This window comes from Cryptotermes secundus, unplaced genomic scaffold (genome assembly GCF_002891405.2).
Source record: "Cryptotermes secundus unplaced genomic scaffold, Csec_1.0 scaffold245, whole genome shotgun sequence".
Lineage (NCBI taxonomy): Eukaryota > Metazoa > Arthropoda > Insecta > Blattodea > Kalotermitidae > Cryptotermes > Cryptotermes secundus.
In genome coordinates this window covers 1,917,067-1,936,360 of record NW_019736398.1, presented here as the reverse complement: position 1 = coordinate 1,936,360, position 19,294 = coordinate 1,917,067, and the positions used below count along the sequence as shown (strand labels likewise).

The following is a 19,294-nucleotide window of genomic DNA, read 5'->3' as shown; positions in this document are numbered from 1 at the left end:
GTACATTTATTGATTTAACAAAAGTAAGTGCATATAAGAATAGTGTGTGTGTAGTGAGAGACAGTGTGTGTTTGAGGTTATTCTTGCACTGTTATTAATAATCTCGTGTGAAGTATGTACAGTGATTTGCATAAAATTTTTTTTATTGGTTATATGGATAGAGAGTGAATTAGATTTTATGACTGCATATCTGGTATGACAGAAAAGATGCAGTAGTATTGGTAGGTAGCCCCGAATAGACAGGTGGGGTTTATTATTAGTGAGAATGATGTTCCTTTTTGCGTTAGTATAAGTACTTGTAAGGAGCGTGTGAAAAATGATTATATTTCTTAATTCTGTGTGATAGTTTGGTGGTTATAATGTATGTTGTTTTGCCCATTTTAATGACGAGTGTAGAGTGGAATTTAATTTCTGTAGTGGGACCTCATATTTTTTGTATAATATACAGTGTGTCCCAGGAGGAATGTGCCAAACTTCGGGAATGTGTTCTTTATGTTATAGTATGCCGATATAACCCAAAACACCTTTTTTTCAAATTTGAACGTTTACAGAGATTATGGCCCAAGAAAAGTGTGGTCTTCTGTCGAGTTCACGCACTGCACCTGTCAGCTGGCATGTCTTATCTACGTTTTCCTTGAGTGTAGTGATGGCAGCTTACGTTAGCCCCATACACTTGAATACCAAAACGCGCAGTCAGCAATGTTACGTCAGCGGTTGCCATTCGTGTGTCATGTATAGTGCTTGGTACTCTTAACGACAACTTTGACATGGCGTTCTAGTTTTTTATAGTTCAATTTAATGGTGTCATGTCACTCACAAATTTGTTTGATGTTACGTACATTATTAACATTACAGAAACCACATATTCCTGCCTGTTTTAATATGTATTTTGTGATCAACAAGTGTGTAACACCGGTCAAAATTTCACACTTCTCTGGCCATTATCTCCGTAACCATTCAACTTTGGACATAGGTGTTTTTGGTTATATCGTCATACTTTAACATAAGTAATACCCTCCCGAAGTTTGGCACATTCCACCTGGGACAGCCTGTATAAGTGATATGTAGTGAGTTTTTGTAGTGTTTTCAAGAATGTTAAGATTTCAATTCACCCACAGTGGATTCAAAAGTTTTCCCTTTTATGTACATATATGTTCTTTGCATGAAGAATTCTTGCTTATTACAATGTGGTGCGCTAAGTGAAGTACATATTGTCATTGGTGTTATGCTGGCAATCCTGTTAAATGACAGTGTAAAATGTGCACATTAGTGCGTAGAGTATGTGTTATAGCATGAAGAATGATGGCAAGTGAATTGTAAGTATGTATATATGTATTTCGGTGAGATAGACAACGGATTACATTCTTGCCATCTAATCCCCCAGGCTTACACGTGCTAGCAGGTAGTATACAACATCAGGGAAATATTTTGTTTCCCTCTTTTAAACTGCTTACAGGAAAGTAGGATTTGTTACAGCTGACATTCTTTTAATTGTATTTTATAGTTTAGTGTGGAACATATATAGTCATATGTTCGTTTTTGTTTTAATGCTTAGAAGAATGTTGAATGATTTTCCTTAGCCTCAGATCGTAAGCAGTGATTTCCCTATCTAATATTTGAGCACTAGTATTGTAGGTGGATATCGTTCAATTAAAGTATATGTATATCCTTAACATTTGTCGAAAAATAAAATATAGTTAGTAATGGCAACATTCGAAGGAGAATATTTCGGGAAATGTTGGAAATTGTAAGAGTCAGGCTTTTATTACATTTGCCAAATAATCCTGTCCAGTACTGTACTGGAAGATGATGCCATGTTTCCAATATTCTGTAAGATATATTAATTTGCCATATAATCCTCCGCATTACTGAAATGAAGGATGAATATCAGATTTCCCGTATTCTCTAAGGTATGTTACTCTTTCCCATATAGATTTCAGTATTAATTGTAATTCTGTAAAATATGATATATATATTATATGCTGTATATAATTTATTATGCTTTAATGTAACCAAAAATCTATGTTATGTGAGGGTTTTAAGTGTAAGTTGTTACCAAAATTGTGAAGTTAAATAGAAATATATTTGATGAAAACAACACAAGTATTCTATGTATGTTGTAGTTCACAATGTCCAATGCATTTGGGTAAGGTGAGTTTGGACTGATATGAATGAAATGTTATTACTCTACAGACACTGGTGAGAAACTTTCTGGTTTTGCAACCCTGACCCCTTGTGCTTCAGAGGTTCGTACCCCCTTATGTTTTTTTTTTTTAATTTTGAACTGCGTTCAATATTACTTCACTCATGTCCTTTGGAACGGGTATGAGTGAAATGATATTGAACCCAGTTCATAAGAGAAAAAAATAACAACGGAGTAAGAACCTCTGCAGCACAATATATGTGGTAGTAAAATAACGTATTGCCATTCATGCGAACTTGAGGGCGGAGGCGAGGTCGCATTGGATGGTATGGTAGCATTTTATTTTATTGATGATGCTGTCGGTGCTGATGGCCATTTCTCATTTAGTCAAGGTACGTCTGCCTAGAGATGGCAGCAGTAATGTCATGTGACGTCACCGCGGAAATTATGTGTTGTCATGGTTATGTGTGTGAATATATATAAAACGGCTTTGTGTATCAAAAGGTTCCTCTTAATAAAGCAGGGATACATTGAACACTGATTCTTACTTATCATTCGATCCACGTAGAAGTAATAAAAATAACACCATTAACCAAGAGTTTCCGGGGGCTGGTTTCTACAAACTCCCAATTTTCAATTCTACTAGTCTTACACAAGCGTCCACGCGATATATCAGTGTCGCCATCTACTACAAACGAAACGGGCGAGAAATTTAATTTCATGTAAGAGAACGCAAGAGAAAGAGTGAATTGCAAAGTAGTTCCGTGTTAGTGGGGTTAGGTATCGATATCATCAACACCCGTGTTAAAACATAATGGCACGTCAGCAGGGAGAGGTCGATGAATTATTTGATGTTAAGAATGCGTTTTATATTGGAAATTACCAACAATGTATCAACGAAGCACAGAAGCTGAAGGTAAGTGGGCAATTCTAATCTTTGTGAAAGTGTTTTCTTTTACCTCGAGGCTGTAGGGGTAGGAATATGAATATATGTCTTTATACTCGTATTTGCGTTGATATGTTTCGTTTCTCTGTATACTATCTGCGTAAAATCAAATGCAGATTACCATCCAAGTATAACTCATTTATTGCGGAAGTACACTGTGTGTTACAGGGACCCCAAGATATGTTGGCCCTTACAAGGCCATCATCAAGGGGTTGTAATGAAAAGAAAACTTCACATTTCATATGTGTAAAACTAAAAATATTTGGGATATGAGTCCACGTAACGTTAGATTTGTATTATGTTGCAATGTGCTGATTTGAGTAATATTAAGTGCTGTGGAGTTGACCACACTGTTTTACTATGCTGCTTGGGGCTGTCTCCTATTCGCTTTTAATTTGTGCCGGTGAACGTGATGCTCAGCAGTTTCTTGGTGAGGTATTAGGCCTTGGTCACTTCCGTCCAAATTCTCAGCAGTTCATCAGTCATCCTACAATTTGCCAGTGTATAGCCTAGATACTGACAGTTTCATNCTTTCAAAAATCCCCCCCCCCCCCAAATAGATTATGCCCAATGTATTTTTTTATCCATCTGTATGTGTGTTTGTGTATACATGCACACACTGATCTGCCACATGTCCTTTACACCCATCCTGCAAAAAACTGTTAGCCATTTTGTAGATTTTCATGAACCATAGTAAGACCATTATACCACTGGAGGCTTCCCTGTGACTGTGCACTTTAATTCCCTACCTACAATAATGCTGACATGGTGACTGAAGACTGTTGAAGTGGAGATACCAGCACCATTTAATATTAGACCTAAACATGTCATTATGTGATTGGCCCTTGAAGAATACATAACTTTTGTTGACATCACATTTTTGTGCAGTGGAAAATAACATGGTGACTGTGTGAAATTTATATAAAATAATTAATTAATTATTAATAATAATAAAAATTAATGTACAACTGGAATTTAGTATGTAGATTGGCGATAAACATAATGTGACATAACTGAAGAGAGAGCAATCACTGGGTTGATCAGTTAAAAGTGATTGTACATGCAACAGAGGAGCTGTGTTTTCTGTGTTTCTGTGTGGTCCATGCAGATAGTGTTGTCACCCAGTATTAGAAGAACTGTTGGAAGCATTGGTTTCTGTGCGGTTCTTGCTGGGGCTATATAATGAGGACCATCTGCTATTATGGGATATTCTTGAGGTGGCAGTTAGAAGAATGGGAGGTTGATGTGAGGTGGCCAGGCCAGCAGCCTGCAAAGACGTGAGCCCTGGAGCAGATGATGGTCCACTGTTGGAAGCAGCACAGGCCACTATTCTTTGTGTAATAGTGATTTGTAAAGTGTAGTCACAAGTTGTGTGTTATAGAGTCTGATAAATCTGATTACCAATCCAGACCACATCTATAGTCACTCCATCATGTGACAATATATAAAAATTCTGTATGGTGATGTTTTATATTGTTGCATGTAGGGTGGTATGCATTGCGAAAATAACGGATTCTAGATCAGATGATTGAATTTATTGGCACTTCAATTACAGTCTCTCTTAATTACAATTAATACAGCACTATCACTGGTGTACACAATTTACAGTTCACCGTTGCGCGCGCGCGCCCACACACACACACAAGGATTCTCAGTTTCTACTAGTCATCTCATAGCAACAGATCACAAAACAAAAACTAGCACTTTGAAGCACTGTGAAGTCTTCCTGCTATTTCATCTTCAATCACTATGGAACCTCAGAACTAACTGGACTCACTCCTCCACCATATGGCTGACTCGTAACTACCCTTGAACTAACTCTGTCACTGCATTCATTTCCCTTATAAGCATTCTGCACAAATCTCACAGAAAACACGTCTCAGTTGTTGCTGACCTCATGGCTTATGTGGAGTGTGTTTACCCAGCCGTTGCTTAGAAACGTATTGCATAGCCTTGTTATTCTACAGTTGCTTGTCACAGACCGCACAGAAAACAGAACCTCATTTATTGTTGCATAACCTAGCAATGGGCTGTTTACCAACACGTTGCCTAACAATGGGTGTACATGTAACAGTATGTTAGCAAGTACTACACTTTAACAGTCTGAAACTCGCAGAGGAGAACATAATTTATTTACATTCCATGTCTGGACATCTCGGAGGTAATTGGAATTGATACTTATGAATTACTAATGTAATCTGCTGTATAATTCTTTTTAGCCTTCCTGTATAGATGAAAGCATCTGAAAAAAAAAAGCATTAACCTTAGTTTTGTGTAAAACTTCTTGTTCTGTATGTAAATATGCCCTTAATAAATTGTATTCAGGTGACCCATTTATTTTGAAACCCACATGTTAGCATGCCATTAGATTGCAATTAGTCACTGATGTCTACATTAACCTTATGTAGTACGTATGTAACATAATTTATCGCATGTTATAACAGATGCTGGAAATTATCTCTTTCAGCTGTTAGATATACTTCAGATATGGTGAATATATTACTGAAAGTTTTTAAAGATCTTGTCACAAAATTACGATACTGTGCACTCAATGTTTTATTGAAGTTTGGTCTGTATATATGGATTGTTTTGGTGGATAGTTCTTCAGATTTCCCTGTAGGTAATAAGCGTACAGAATCATACAAAGGAATGAGTAGAACACAAAGGATGGCTAATTACTGATTCATGAAAGGTGTTATATGAGAAGGGGACTGTGTGGGAGTTGCACCATTTGCTAAAAGAACACATATTCTCTTCACTTAGGTGTTCAGAAATTGGTGTGAGAATTAGTCTGCTGTAACTTTCTGAATTTGTCTCTGAAAAAAAAATAGTGTTGAGTAATTCTTGTAGCATTGATAGACCATATCGTAAAGTAAAGTAAAGTAAAGGTATCCCTGTAACAGGTTGTGGAGGCCCATAGCGTTGTGAGATGTTGAGGTTCCCACATTTTCTAGACAATCAGCCCATAGATGGCGGCAAGGTTGTCAGCCCTATGCGCTGGCCGCCCTTAACCCCCAAGAATATTCCTGGTACTCGTTTCTGTTAGAGGCTGAGTCGACCCCAGAACCATAGCTCAGCTGGAAGGATTAGGTTAATTGAAAAAATCCACTGACCTCATCAGGTCTTAAACCTATGCTTGTAGCGTAGTGCCACAACTAACTACGCTACCGCGTGCCCCCCAGACCATATATATCCACCTTTCTTTTTTTCCTTTATTTTAATGCTGCTGGGGTGGGACTAAGTCTCTTGTACTGCAGCCACTTCTGGCCTGTTGAACGAGCCCCAGATGATAGGTGAGGGGGATTGTGGAGCAATTGGTGGAATGAAGATGGGTAGGGGAAACCGAAGTACTTGGAGCTATGGTGCGGCCCATATAACCACTTAATATTACATAAAGGCACTTCATGTATCAGTCCGGGATTTTATGATAAATGCCATTATTCTGGGTATTTACATGCCTACTTCATTGAAACTATGCCTCATCTGAGAAATAATCCAACGGCAGGTTGATTTCACCATCGCACAACTACAAAACTAGTTATAAAAGTGCGCTCACACAACAGAGTCTGCCTCATGCAGTCTACACTGTTCTCTGGATTTAGAAGAAGTAGCTTTATTGTTCAGTGTATTGATTTGTTGAAATAATACTGCTCATGATTACTGTCCTCTGGGATGTGATCCTGTGTAGTTCGATAGATAAAATATTGAAAGAATTTGTTGGTGCCATCTTCAGGAGTAAGATGGAGGCACCACATTCCCTCAAAACAATGGTCACTATCTACCTAACTACCCAGTGTTATGTCCCAAAAGACAGTATCTTCATTGTGGTAGTTATAATATTATGTTCGACTCCATGTGAGTGACAAGTCTTACCTAGAAATGATTCAGATGCAATGACCCACATGTGGGTTCCAAGATATGGGAGTCGACATATTTGTAGTTTTTCNTTAAAATCTGTCACAACACAACAATATAAAGGTGTTGTGATTGATTTTAATAAAGAAATTGTATATTATAACACAACAGAATGCACGAAATGAAAATTATTCATTTCAATTATTTAGCTTCCTTTCACCCCCAACACACACAGCACTAAACCTGGAACTCTTAAGGACTCTATTTTGTGTTACTTGTATAGTCATATTACAATGTTAAAATTCCCACAAGCATGGCTCTTCAGCTTGCAGGAGCATGAAGTCCTCACCACTTTAATATGGTAGTCATCGATGAGGATATCCTGAAGTCTTATTTCATTGTTACAGCCTAGCACTTCATCTCTTCAAGTAGAAAGAGATGCATTTCTCTATAGAGCGTACATTGCTCAGAGAAAATATCGAGTGGTCCTTGATGAGATCAGTGCAGCTTCTCCTGCTGAATTGCAGCCTCTTAGACTCTTGGCGGAATATTTTGCTGTTCCGTCAAAAAGGTAGGAGCTGTGGAAGCACTGTTGTGAAAAGGAAAGCACTAGGGTGTTGCAGGTAGATGGAGTACAAATTGAACATTAGTTCCTTGGTTTTCCCTCTTCCTCATTGCCACTTCCATTCTTCTATGGTAAGATATGTTTACTGAAACTGCTTGTAATAAATTAAAAATGAACATGATTATCTTGTAGTGCTGCTTTCTGTTTGTGGTGCTGAAATAGAAATAAGAGGTGTTACGTTCACAAAACAATTTTTTTTATTGTTCACTCATATACTCACTCAGTCCACATGTTTCAGCCTCTATAAGCCATCTTCAGGTGATCTTGAGTAATACACAACTGGTGACAGATTACATAAACTACAGTGGTAGTATGGAATTTGTTGGTTAATCTTGGGTCTGTTGGGTCCAACTTCTGTCTATACATACATTAAACTTGTAATTAAACATTCATATTACAATTTTAACAAAATTAAAAATAAAAAATTAAACCAAAATATTACAGGAGGAAATCCCTTTGAATGTATTCTTTGATGCTTTGGAATATGGCTGATGGTTGTTAGCTCTTTCGGTTATTTTTGCATTGCTGGATCTTTATGTTTGTTTTTTTATGGAGAGGTTCCATTTCTGGTGGTCACACTTGTGATCTACTATTGTTAGAGATGGGGTGGGTTCTATAACAAGTGTTGTTCTTTTAGTGAGTTAATTATATATAGAGCTGCTGCTTGAAAAGGAGTAACTACATTGCTTACAGGGAAGAAAGCGTTGGAGCAGTTTCTTGTGACAGCATGTCCTATTGGTGGTGTGGAACTTGATGGGGGGTGTGATATGGCTCAGGGGTTTGCATAGTTGTGGCTTGGTGTGAATTGATCAATGAAAACATATATTTGTATGATGGGGACATAGTTATAATTGTTTTATTCATCTGGATCTCAAAGAAGTGAATTCCTTCTTTAGGATCCAGTTGGCTGTCAGTGTTTATCAGTTAGCTAGAGGTGAATATTGCAGATACTAATTAACTAGTTTCTGTAATATTTACTATGCAGATTATGGCATTGGAGATATCCCATTTTAATACTTCTTAACTTCCTGCCATCAATTATACTAACATGATGGTTATATGAACTTGTATCAAGAGGAACGCTGGTACCATTCAGTAATCATTCAACTTCACATTCAGAATGTGTATGGCAATTTGATAGCGACATCTCCATCATTAGCTGAAGTTGGACTGGAACTGGTGTTGCTTAATACTTTAGAACTTGAAAATGCACTACATTAGTTGTTAAACTTATCCTAATTATGCCATCTTATTAAGAAAAAAAAAATTCAGTCACCATGTGAATAANTGTCGGCCAAAACGAAGAATACACGGCGCCAAAACCCAGAAGACAACTTTCTTCATAGTCATCGCTGTGAAAAACCTCAAAACTTACATATTTAAAAAACCCAGAAGACGACTTTCTTCAATTTTTTAAATAGTTCTGCAAATGGATAACTAGACAATGTGATACATCTGTTTAAGATATGCGTTGAAATAAATTTTACATCATTGTGGGTGCATGGTGTCATCAGCAGTACTTCCATATTGTTTACAACGTAATATTATACCCAAATTGTATTCTAAAATCATGTATTTAAGCTATTCAAATGTATATTAAAATGGAATAAATGGATTGTGACTTCTTCAGTCCTGTCTCTAGACTAGGCTATTGTAAACAGTATGAAATATTCCCTATTGATGCTGTGAATTTATGGTGAAACATGTAGGGGTTTTAAATGAAAATCTGAAAAAAGTATATTTTGTGGTCTGATTGTTTATAAACTGACAGCTAATATGCACAGTAGATGGAAAACATTTACAAAAATACTGCATGGAAATTGGGATTTTCTGTTTTGTGATGTTTTCTGAAATTAGTTTGTCTTTTATGTATCATGTTTTTTCATGTATATATATTTTAATTTTTGTTTTCAAATTGGATATTTTTGATAAGGGGTCTCGTTTCTGTTAATTGCCTAGAGAAAGTCTTGTCTCAAGCTTGGATCAGCAAGTCTCTGGGAATGTGGATGTTAGCAATCACACATTTATAATTGTAGCAGCATCAATCTATTACCTTGAACGCAAGTATGACTCGGCTCTAAGACTTTTGAATGAAGCTGATCATCTTGAATGGTGAGTTCATTGCTGTTTTTTTTTTTTTTTCCATATTTTATGTCATGTTGTTTGAAATTGTTTCCTTTATATGCACTATGGCTATTTTATGATTCTTTTGTTCATTATAGCTCAGCTTTATCACTACAGATCTACTTGAAAATGGATCGGGTTGATCTGGCTTGGAAGGAACTTAAGTCAATGCAAGAAATGGATGATGATGCTACACTAACACAACTTGCCACAGCTTGGGTGTCCATTATGATGGTACAGTATATTTTTTCTTCTATTATTTGTGGAGAATAGCATAGTCGGTATAGTGACTGGCTACGGGCTGGACGACTGAGGGTTTAGAGTTTGCATCCCGGTCATGTCAAGAGTTTTCTGTCCTCCATGTCAACCAGACTGGCTCTGGGGTCAACCCAACCTCCTATCCAATGGGTACCAGGGGCTCTTTCTCTGGGGGTAAAGTGGTCGGAGTGTGAAACTGATCATTCGCCTCCAGCTAGTGCTGAGGTCAAGAAAATGTGGATCTATACATGCACTCCCCCATGCACCTTCATGGTGTAGTTCTTAATTAGTTAAACACAGGGACAACTTTACCTTTTTTCCACCTTTTATTATTTGTAGAGATGAGTAAGCAGTAATTATGATGCAGAATAAGTTTCAGTTTTTTGTAAGTACAGCATACCAGAGCTAGATTACAACTGAACTTGGTGTTTTGTTTTCACTGGTGAAATTCATTCTTGTTGTGGATCTAATTAAGAAACCAAGGAGTCTTCCATTGCTTCACTTTTGCTAGGTCAAGAAGCCACCTGTCAACCCTTGAGTCCATTGTTTGATTATGCTGTCAGCCTATTGTGTCACAGTACCGAAGTTTCATTACATTTTCAGTGATACACTCTAATAGTACAGGGAGATTATCTGAGTCTGCTGCAAATTGTTTGTGTATCAACAGAAGAGAGATCTTTCTTGTGTCAACTTTAACTGTGTGTATTTGGACCCACAGTCCAGTCCACAAGCTCATGGTCCAACAGATCACAAACGGAACCCACACATCACAGCAAATGCTGAAAATGCTCCCTGTTGTTACACATTTCTGGCACCTCCATAAAAATACTTCACATTCATTCATTTAAATTATTTTTTGGAAATAAGCTAGACTTCAAACCTGAAGCTTTGAACCCTGATCTCCTTTGTAAGGCACCAAAGGAATTCTTGAAGGAAATTTTCAAGCTTAGCAGTAATTTCTCTTCAGTGAACAACTGACATTTTTATTTGCTTCTTGTTTGCCCAGTAGTGACTTCATCTGACTTCATTTATTTTGGATTATGTGATCAGTTCTTACATTTGGAACTGTACGAGTAATGGCTTGAAATTTTTGCCATGAATATTCTATGTGAACTCTTCTTTCATTGTGTAACTGTCTTGTGGCATTTCAGCAGAGGGAGTCATGCAACTGATGGAATATTTAGCACAATAACAGGGGCTATGGATTATGGTCAGTATGCACATACCACATAAAGTTGCGTCACACCAGCTGTTCAGTGATTTATTAGGAAGATACTGAAGAGAAATTGTAACGTGTAAAAGCTGTTGTCTTGTCAGCCCATGCTGTGAGTCAGACCAATGCAAGGAACATGCAACTCTTCCACTGGAACATTCAAACAATTTTTGGCAGACTCTTGGATAATCATCCTTTAATTTTAATTTATCTTGAAAATTATTAGAATAAATATAGTTGAATTTTTAAGACTGTTAACACAGTTTGTAATTATTGAATAACTATTATATCATGAAAATATTATTTTTGAAGTGCTTGATTTTCCTGTCGTATCCCGCTGCTCTTTAAATAACATGCTAAATAATTACTTAAGAAACTGATTTAGGTCTTCATGCTGTCTAGTATGAATACCACTCACAGAACAGGCATGAGTAATGGGGACTTGTTATTGTCCTCTGAAGTATGTAGTCTGCATTGTTCTGCATGGCACTGGTTAATTCAGAGGCTGGGGATGGAAACCTCCATTGTGATATGTTTTTACAGAGTGGTTTGGTAAAAACCAGGCATGGTCGATGGTCAGCATAGTCTCTGAATAGGGGGTTGCATTACACTAAAATTGCCTAAAACACAGACTGTGGCACATAAGTATGGTCTCTTATAGAAGTTTCACAGTGTCCTATATTCCACGACCTCCGCCGGGTTTGAACTCGCATACCTTGAGTCATGAGGTGGGAACGTTACCCCTAGACTATGGAGGCTGCTTTTGTGTTACAGTATATACAAAACCTTTCACCATTGATCTGCTATGTTGCCAAAGGAGACTTACTTTCAAGAATTGAACCAAACATGTTTTGACTTTGCAAGTTCTTCTCATGCAACCTGCGGATTCATGTAACCAGAATACCCCAGTCCCCATACATGCTGGGTGACTGAGAGTTAATTGTTACAGAATGGGGACTGTTATGAGTTCCTGAAATCTTGTTTCCTTAGTTGGCTTATCTAAAATTCATCTTATTTTTCCACATATCCTTCATAAATATGTGCAACTCACAGACTAAGTACTACTCCCTGCTTGCCCACCTTTTAACCCTTGGGCGACGAGCGGCATTTAAAGTAAACCTTACTGGGTGGACAGAGGATTTTTAATTTTCTTACCAGAAATGCACAACTTTTATAAATTCGCTGTAAAAGCAAAGAAAATTGGAATTTCAAAGCGATAAATTATCGTCATATTCAGAAAATAAAGTAGGTTTAGATTTTATAAACAGCACGGTGATATTTCAATGTTTTCGTCTGAAGATCACAATTATTTTTTGAAAAACGGCATAAAAATTTAGAAATACAGAATTTAAAACCGGAAACGAACACTGTACTCTGTATAAAACATAACTTTTCTATTAAATACTCTACTTTTCATTAATCATGCAGAATTACCTTAGAAATTAAGTTGTGTGTGATAGGCTTCAAAACATCCGTCCACACAGAGCCCGACATCACATTCCTGACAGTGAAACCTCGAGTCACTCCTCTGTCCATGTTTGCTTCATACCACACACCTCCGTGGTGTTGATTTCTTCCCAGAAAGAGCAACCCTTTGACTGAATCATGTAACCTCGGTATGACATTTTGTTCCGCCTGGCCACTTCACACTTTGCGCTCTGTATTGGCGAACTGTTATGGACTGGCGTATGCACACGCTCTTATTTGTTTACTAGCTCAGAAGAAAGCCCCATTCATTCTGCAGTCAAAGCTATATGCTTATCTAAGTGCCATATCAGTTTTCACCTAGCTACTCGAAGTACGTATGTGTATAGGAACAATAATCATGACTCTAAACACAGCCTGAATATATTTCTTCTGCACAGGTTGCATAGACATTTTAGCAGACATAGGCTTCAAAGACCATACATGTATTTATGTCAAAAGTTATGGCTACATTTCATGTATAATGCTACATAATTCAATTTTCGGTAGAAAACACACACGTTCTTCAATTGAAGTCAGATTAGAGGGCGTGTGATGCCGCATATATACGGCAGTCGGCAACATTTAAAAAGCAGGTGCGCCGCATATAAGCGGCGATCGTCACGAAAGGGTTAAGTTACTCCCGTCTCACATCAGCACAGTAATTCTTGGTTTCAAGTCCTGTCAGGATCCATGACCAAGATTTTTGCTCTGTCCCAGACATGTACATGTTTAAGTGGGGCCTCCTCTTCAACGAGAGGTAGGGTCTGACTACCGTTGATAGTTACTGGAGTGGGCACTTACTCATTAAGTCATGCACACATACACACACCTTAGCTCACCCTCCCCCTCTGTGGCTAGAAGGCTTGTGTTCTCCTTACATAGCCTTGGCATGGAGTGCATAGAAGAAAAAAAACACTGATTCTGAAAATTCTTCCAGTGTTGAGTTACATGTTAAGTGGGCTTAGCAATGGCCTGGGTATTTTTTATGTGGGAGCATGTTTTGTTCATTGTGGAAACATGTTCACCAGCTGGTGCCAAAAAATTAATGAGTTTTCTTGTTAAAATATCCTGGCTTTCAGCCTTCATGTCACACTACTTATAAGAAAGAGCATCAGAAGTTCACTTTCACAGATTGAAAGTTCAATGGAAATAACAGAGGAAGCATGCCACAGTTGTTACACTGTGCCTCCATTTCTTAATTTCTTGAGCGCTGTGGTGGTCTGTTTTGCAGCCATCAAGGAGAAATGAACAATTTCCATCTTCACATCAAGATAATGAGAGCAGACTTAGACCTCATAATCACAGTACAGTATCAGTACAGTGGATAATTTTGTGATTAGATTTGTTAATGTTATTAAAACTAGGGCCTTCTCAGGTTGAGGCTCCATATTACAGGGTGGGGCGCAGAAACTTCCTTTCTTTGAACGCGAATAAAAGAAAAATTATTGCTGATAAGACAAAAGTTATGTTTAGCTAATGAAAGAATATACTTTAAAGTTTTAAATCATGTAGTTTTAGACAAAATATCTTGAAGGTGGTGGCCACCATTCTCTATGCACTGATGCAACTGTTTTCTGAAGTTCCCCTCTGCACGTTCCAACATGTGCACTGGAATTTGGGCTACTTCCTGCCAAAAAACATTCTTCAGCTGGAGCAGGTGTGTGGGGTGATGTTTAAAAACCTTTGCCTTGAGGTATCCCCATAAAAAAAATCACAGGGCGTTGTATCAGGTGAGGGCGCTGCCCACGGGGTGTCACCTTGAAGCGAGATGAGCCGTCCGGGGAACTTTTCCCTCAAAACTCTCATCGAAGCTCGGGCTGTGTGGGCCGTGGCACCATCCTGTTGGAACCAGACATTTCCTAGATGCATTTCTTCAAGAGCTGGTTCCAAAAAGTTTTTAATCATGTCCGCATACCACTGTGAATTGACAGTAACTGCATGATTGTCTTCTTCAAAAAAATAAGGGCCAATAATTCCAACTCTCTACAACACACACCATACTGTCACCTTATCACTGTGAAGTGGCCTCTCATGGAGCTCTCTGAGATTGTTACCACTCCAATAGCACATATTCTGCTTGTTGACATATCCGGATAGGTGAAAATGTGCCTCATCACTAAAGAAAACAAGTGTGTCAGGGGGTAAAGTTTCCAATAACGTTTCGCACGCCGTTATTCGGTTCTGGAAATCACGTGGTGACAATTCTTGCACAACAACCATCATACAGGGATGGAAATGAAGCTGTTCCTGAAGAATTCGGCGCATTGAACGATCGGATATGTCTAGGTCAACTGCATGTTTGCGAGCAGAGTGTCTTGGAGATCTCAAAATCAACTGTTGAACTGCCTCCAGATTTTCTGGCATCATAATGGTCCGTTGTCGACCTAATGATATTTTCACCACACTCCCGGTTGTTCTAAAGTTCTCTACTCACAAAACAATCGATTTCTGATCGGGAACCGGACCTCTGGGCTTAATTCCGAAGTGAGTATGGAACACATGCTGTACTGCCATGTAGGAATGGTTGTTCGAAAAATAGGCTTCGAGAGCAAAGGCACGCTGCTCACTCGTCCACCTCATGTTTCCTACTGAGGGGTATTAGACAGAAACTTCCACGACTGCTGCGTTTGCCGAGCCTATCCCCACTTTTCTGCTACCTCCCCTCCCTTCACAATGCGTCTTCACAAAAAGGAAGTTTCTGTGCCCCACTCTGTATAACCTAATATGGTCTTGTTGCAGAATGGAGAAAGATTGCAAGATGGCTATTACATCTTTCAGGAGATGAATGACAAGCATAGTAGTACATCCTTATTACTGAATGGACAGGCAACATGTTTTCTTGGGCAGGGAAAGTATGAAGAAGCCGAGTCTTCTCTTCAAGAATCTCTGGATAAAGACAGTAACAATCCAGACACACTTATCAATATGATAGTACTGTCCCAGCATACAGGAAAACCACCAGAGGTACTATAACTACATTTCTTTGTTGTTTTCATAGTTACCACAGTGTTGAAGCAAGGAGGCTAAAATTGCAGAAAGTTCACAGGCACTGGGGCGAAACACTGCGCATCACAAATTTTGAAAACTCCAGATTGTTAGTGTAAAAAGAAATATGCAAAGAAATACTCTAAAAAACTTAAAGTTTCAGCTTCGGGTAAAGGTTTTGTGAAGATGTTAGTCAAGTTTGGATCAGTTGTCACTGGAATAATTAAAAGTTTCAGAAAACTAACGTAATCTGATGAAAACTTGTGGAGATATAAATTAATTTGTGTGGTTATGCATCTTGAACAGGATCATAGCCTGCATGCATGGATAAATTGACAGGCTGTTGTCATTGTCAGGAATTTCTTTACAATTAGTATCACTATTACACTCATGCTTACATAATGTATCAGATTATTGTTGCTGGCAAATTACTGGGATCATCCCTTTATTAATATTTGCTTTATTGCTTAGAATTTTGACAAAATAGAGGCGTTTTCAGAGGATTTACTTGTGCTTAATTCAGCATCTTCATGTAGTAAATGATATATTTGAACACCAGTCATGTTCATTGCTGACTTCACTATGTTGCCTCTTTCTTTATGACGACACACAAAAGAAAATTTGGAAAACATTAGAATAGTGTTTGTAAGCCTGATATCTGAAATCTAGGTGAAGGTATTTGTATTTTAGAACAAATATATTATACTGGATATTTGTATTTCAGGTTGCAAACAGGTACTTGAGTCAGCTCAAAGATTCACATCTTGATCACCCATTCATAAAGGAGTACCTTCAGAAAGAATCTGAGTTCGACCAGTTGGTGTCACAGTATGCACCTGCAGCATCAGTATAATGTTAATGAATGCAACTCTGTGGCAGTGAATGAAAGAACAGACAAATTTTTGTGGGAATATTAATGCAGATGAATGCACAGTCCTGCAATAAAGTTAATGGCAGATCCACATAGCTTTATTTTCTGCATCCTGTTATGTGTCATGTAACAGAGGTATACTTAGGGGCCATCAACACATTATAAACCAGTATTAAAATATTTAATATTTGGGTTTTTTTATTTTCATCCATTACATGTTTCGATCTATCAGGATCATCATCAGGCGGTTTTTATGAATTATATATGTTGTTATTGAATTATTAAAATGGATCCATTTTTTATGTTTATGTATAATAATATGATTTAAATTTTAATTTTAAGTGTAAGTTTTCTGTGTGATATGTCTCAAATAATTTATGCAAAAAGTTAAATTGTATTGGTTAAATAAAATTAGAAAAAATGTAATTCTATTTTAAATATTTGTAAGGTGGGAGTGATGTGTTTCAGGTATTGATTGTTAGGTAGTGTTGATGGCATTTATAGTTTTTTTTAATGTTTATTAGGCATGTGAAAACCTGGAAAAAAAAGATTGTCACAGTTTTAGGGTGTGTGACTACAGACTGGGTTTGGATCGATGACCAGGTTTATTGGACTCTTTGATATATAGTATGATGACATTTTAAAGTACACTGTTATACACATGCTAGTGTCTACAGCCACAGTTTCACTGCCATTGCTTGATAACAGCTTCCAGTGGTGGATGTTCCCCTTACTCTGGGTTCTGAACTATCCCCGGCCTCAGCTACCAGCTCTTCACAACAACTGAACCTCAGCAGTTCTCTGACTGACTAACTCAGTCACTCACCAACTAACTCAAGTCACTGAACTCCCACTAACTGTCCTGCTAATAACATCTCAGCACAGTCTGCACAGAAAACACTGCTACTCTGTTGCAGTTTACAGGCTGTTTTATAGATGTTTGTGTCGTCATTTGATAGCAACTGGTCTATATGCCACAATATTATAAATTTAATATATCAGCTGTTGGTCTATGCTGATGATGTGAATCTACTAGGTGATAATATACAGGGGATGACAAAAATATGGAAACAGCTTTAGAAATGCATGCTCGAATTGAAGTGTTTATTTTAGTGGCGTTTGTAGGTGACGTCACATCTGCCCAAGCCTGTACAACCTTGGCAATACGTTGCAAGCTTCATTTGTTGTCGAGACAGTGTTCTGTGCTGTTTTTAGTGCATCATGTCAGAGCTAACAGAATTCGAACGCGGGCAAATTGTTTGGGCCCGTATGGTGGATGCTTCCGTAACCAAGGTAGCCGAGGTTTTTGGTGTTTCACGAGGCACAGTACCCAAGATTATGACAGCATGCAAGAGCGCTGGAAAAACTGCATCTGATAAACACCAGTGTGGATGGAAATGTGTGTTGTGTGATCAAGACAGATGAACATTGCGTAGGATTGTGATGAAAAATAAGAAGGCTGCAGCTGCAAAAGTGACTGCTGAACTGAATGTCAGGCTCACAAACCCTGTCAGCACCAAAACAGTAAGAAGGGAACTCCACAAGCAGGGTATTTCTGGACGAGCTGCAATTCCAAAGTCACTCATCAGTGATCAAAATGCCACTAAGAGGAGATTGTGGTGCCGAAGTCATAAAACCTGGACTATGGAGCAATGGAAGATGGTCATTTGGTCGGATGAGTCCACCTTCACACTGTTTCCGACTTCTGACCAAGTTTACATCTGGAGAACGCCATCCCAAGCTTATGATCCAGATTGTTTGCTGCCAAGAGTGAAAGATGGCGGGGTTTTGATCAAGGTATGGGCAGCCATATCGTGGTATTCTGGCAGACTCATCATTACCCTGCAATGTCACGTTACTGCCAATGATTATATGACCATTTTGGGTGACCAGGTCCATTCCATGGTGCAAACTTGTTTCCCAAAGGTGATGCCATTTACCAAGACGACAGTGTTCACACAGCTCACATCGTCCAGGACTGGTTTTCTGAGCACGAAGATGAAGTGTCACGTCTGCCATGGCCCCCACAATCGCCAGATATCAATATTATTGAGCCTTTGTGGTCTGTTTTGGAGAGCAATCTTCATGCGCGCTATCCACCTGCATCATCGTTAACAGAACTCGCCAATGTTTTGCAGGAAGAATTGTACAAGATTCCCATGCAAATCATACAGGACCTCTGTTTATCCATTCCAAGGAGACTGCAAGCAGTTCTGCAAGCCAGATGTTGTCCTACATAATTTTAGTCACGGTAATATGTTTTTTGTTGGGTGTTCCCATATTTTTGTCCATCTCCTGTAGTTACCATAAAGAAAAACACAAACTTTAATTGTTGCTAGTAAGGAGGTTGGTCTAGAGGTAAACAAAGAGAAAATTAAGTATATGTTACTGTCTCATCACCAGAATGCAGAGAAAAATCATGACATAAAGGTAGATAACAGATGTTTTGAAAATGTGGAATGACTATGACAAATCAAAACCTGATTCAGGAGGAAATTAAAAGGAGACTAAATTTGGGTAAAGCTTGCTACCAGTCAGTCCGGAACGTTTTGTCTTCTTGTCTGCTGTCTAAAAACAAAAATTGAAATATACAGAATATAATTTTTCCTGTGGGCGGTAGCATAGTGGTTGAGGTGCTGTGCTACAAGCTGAAAGGTCGCGGGTCCAAATCCCGATGAGGTCATTGGATTTTTTCAGTTGACCTAATCCTTCCAGACGCACTAGGCCCTGGGGTTTACTCAGCCTCTAACAGAAATGAGTACCAGGAATTAAATAATTTTCCTGGAGAGTGAAGCGCGGCCGGTACG

The 19,294-nt window shown here is 38.3% G+C and overlaps 1 protein-coding gene across 2 annotated transcripts; it reads left to right on the top strand.

The window, feature by feature from the left end:
• Nucleotides 1-961: 961 nt before the first annotated feature.
• Nucleotides 962-16,578, top strand: LOC111869821 (coatomer subunit epsilon). Of its 2 annotated transcripts, XM_023861610.2 has the most exons (6): nucleotides 962-3,059; nucleotides 7,352-7,515; nucleotides 9,529-9,681; nucleotides 9,792-9,927; nucleotides 15,371-15,595; nucleotides 16,341-16,578. In XM_023861610.2, exons 1-6 carry the CDS (start codon nucleotides 2,958-2,960, stop codon nucleotides 16,467-16,469), a joined length of 909 nt encoding a protein of 302 aa, XP_023717378.1. In that variant the 5' UTR covers nucleotides 962-2,957; the 3' UTR covers nucleotides 16,470-16,578. The 2 variants fall into 2 exon arrangements, with proteins under 2 accessions (XP_023717378.1, XP_023717379.1); XM_023861611.2 differs by lacking the exon at nucleotides 9,529-9,681.
• The last annotated feature ends 2,716 nt before the right edge of the window (nucleotides 16,579-19,294 follow it).

Excerpts from the sequence above, each read along its gene's own strand:
- LOC111869821 (XM_023861610.2), top strand. The coding sequence starts at position 2,958 with ATGGCACGTCAGCAGGGAGAGGTCGATGAATTATTTGATGTTAAGAAT. Across the intron at positions 9,928-15,370 it reads CTTGGGTGTCCATTATGATG|AATGGAGAAAGATTGCAAGA; the intron begins GTACAGTATATT and ends GTCTTGTTGCAG. Across the intron at positions 15,596-16,340 it reads ATACAGGAAAACCACCAGAG|GTTGCAAACAGGTACTTGAG; the intron begins GTACTATAACTA and ends TTTGTATTTCAG.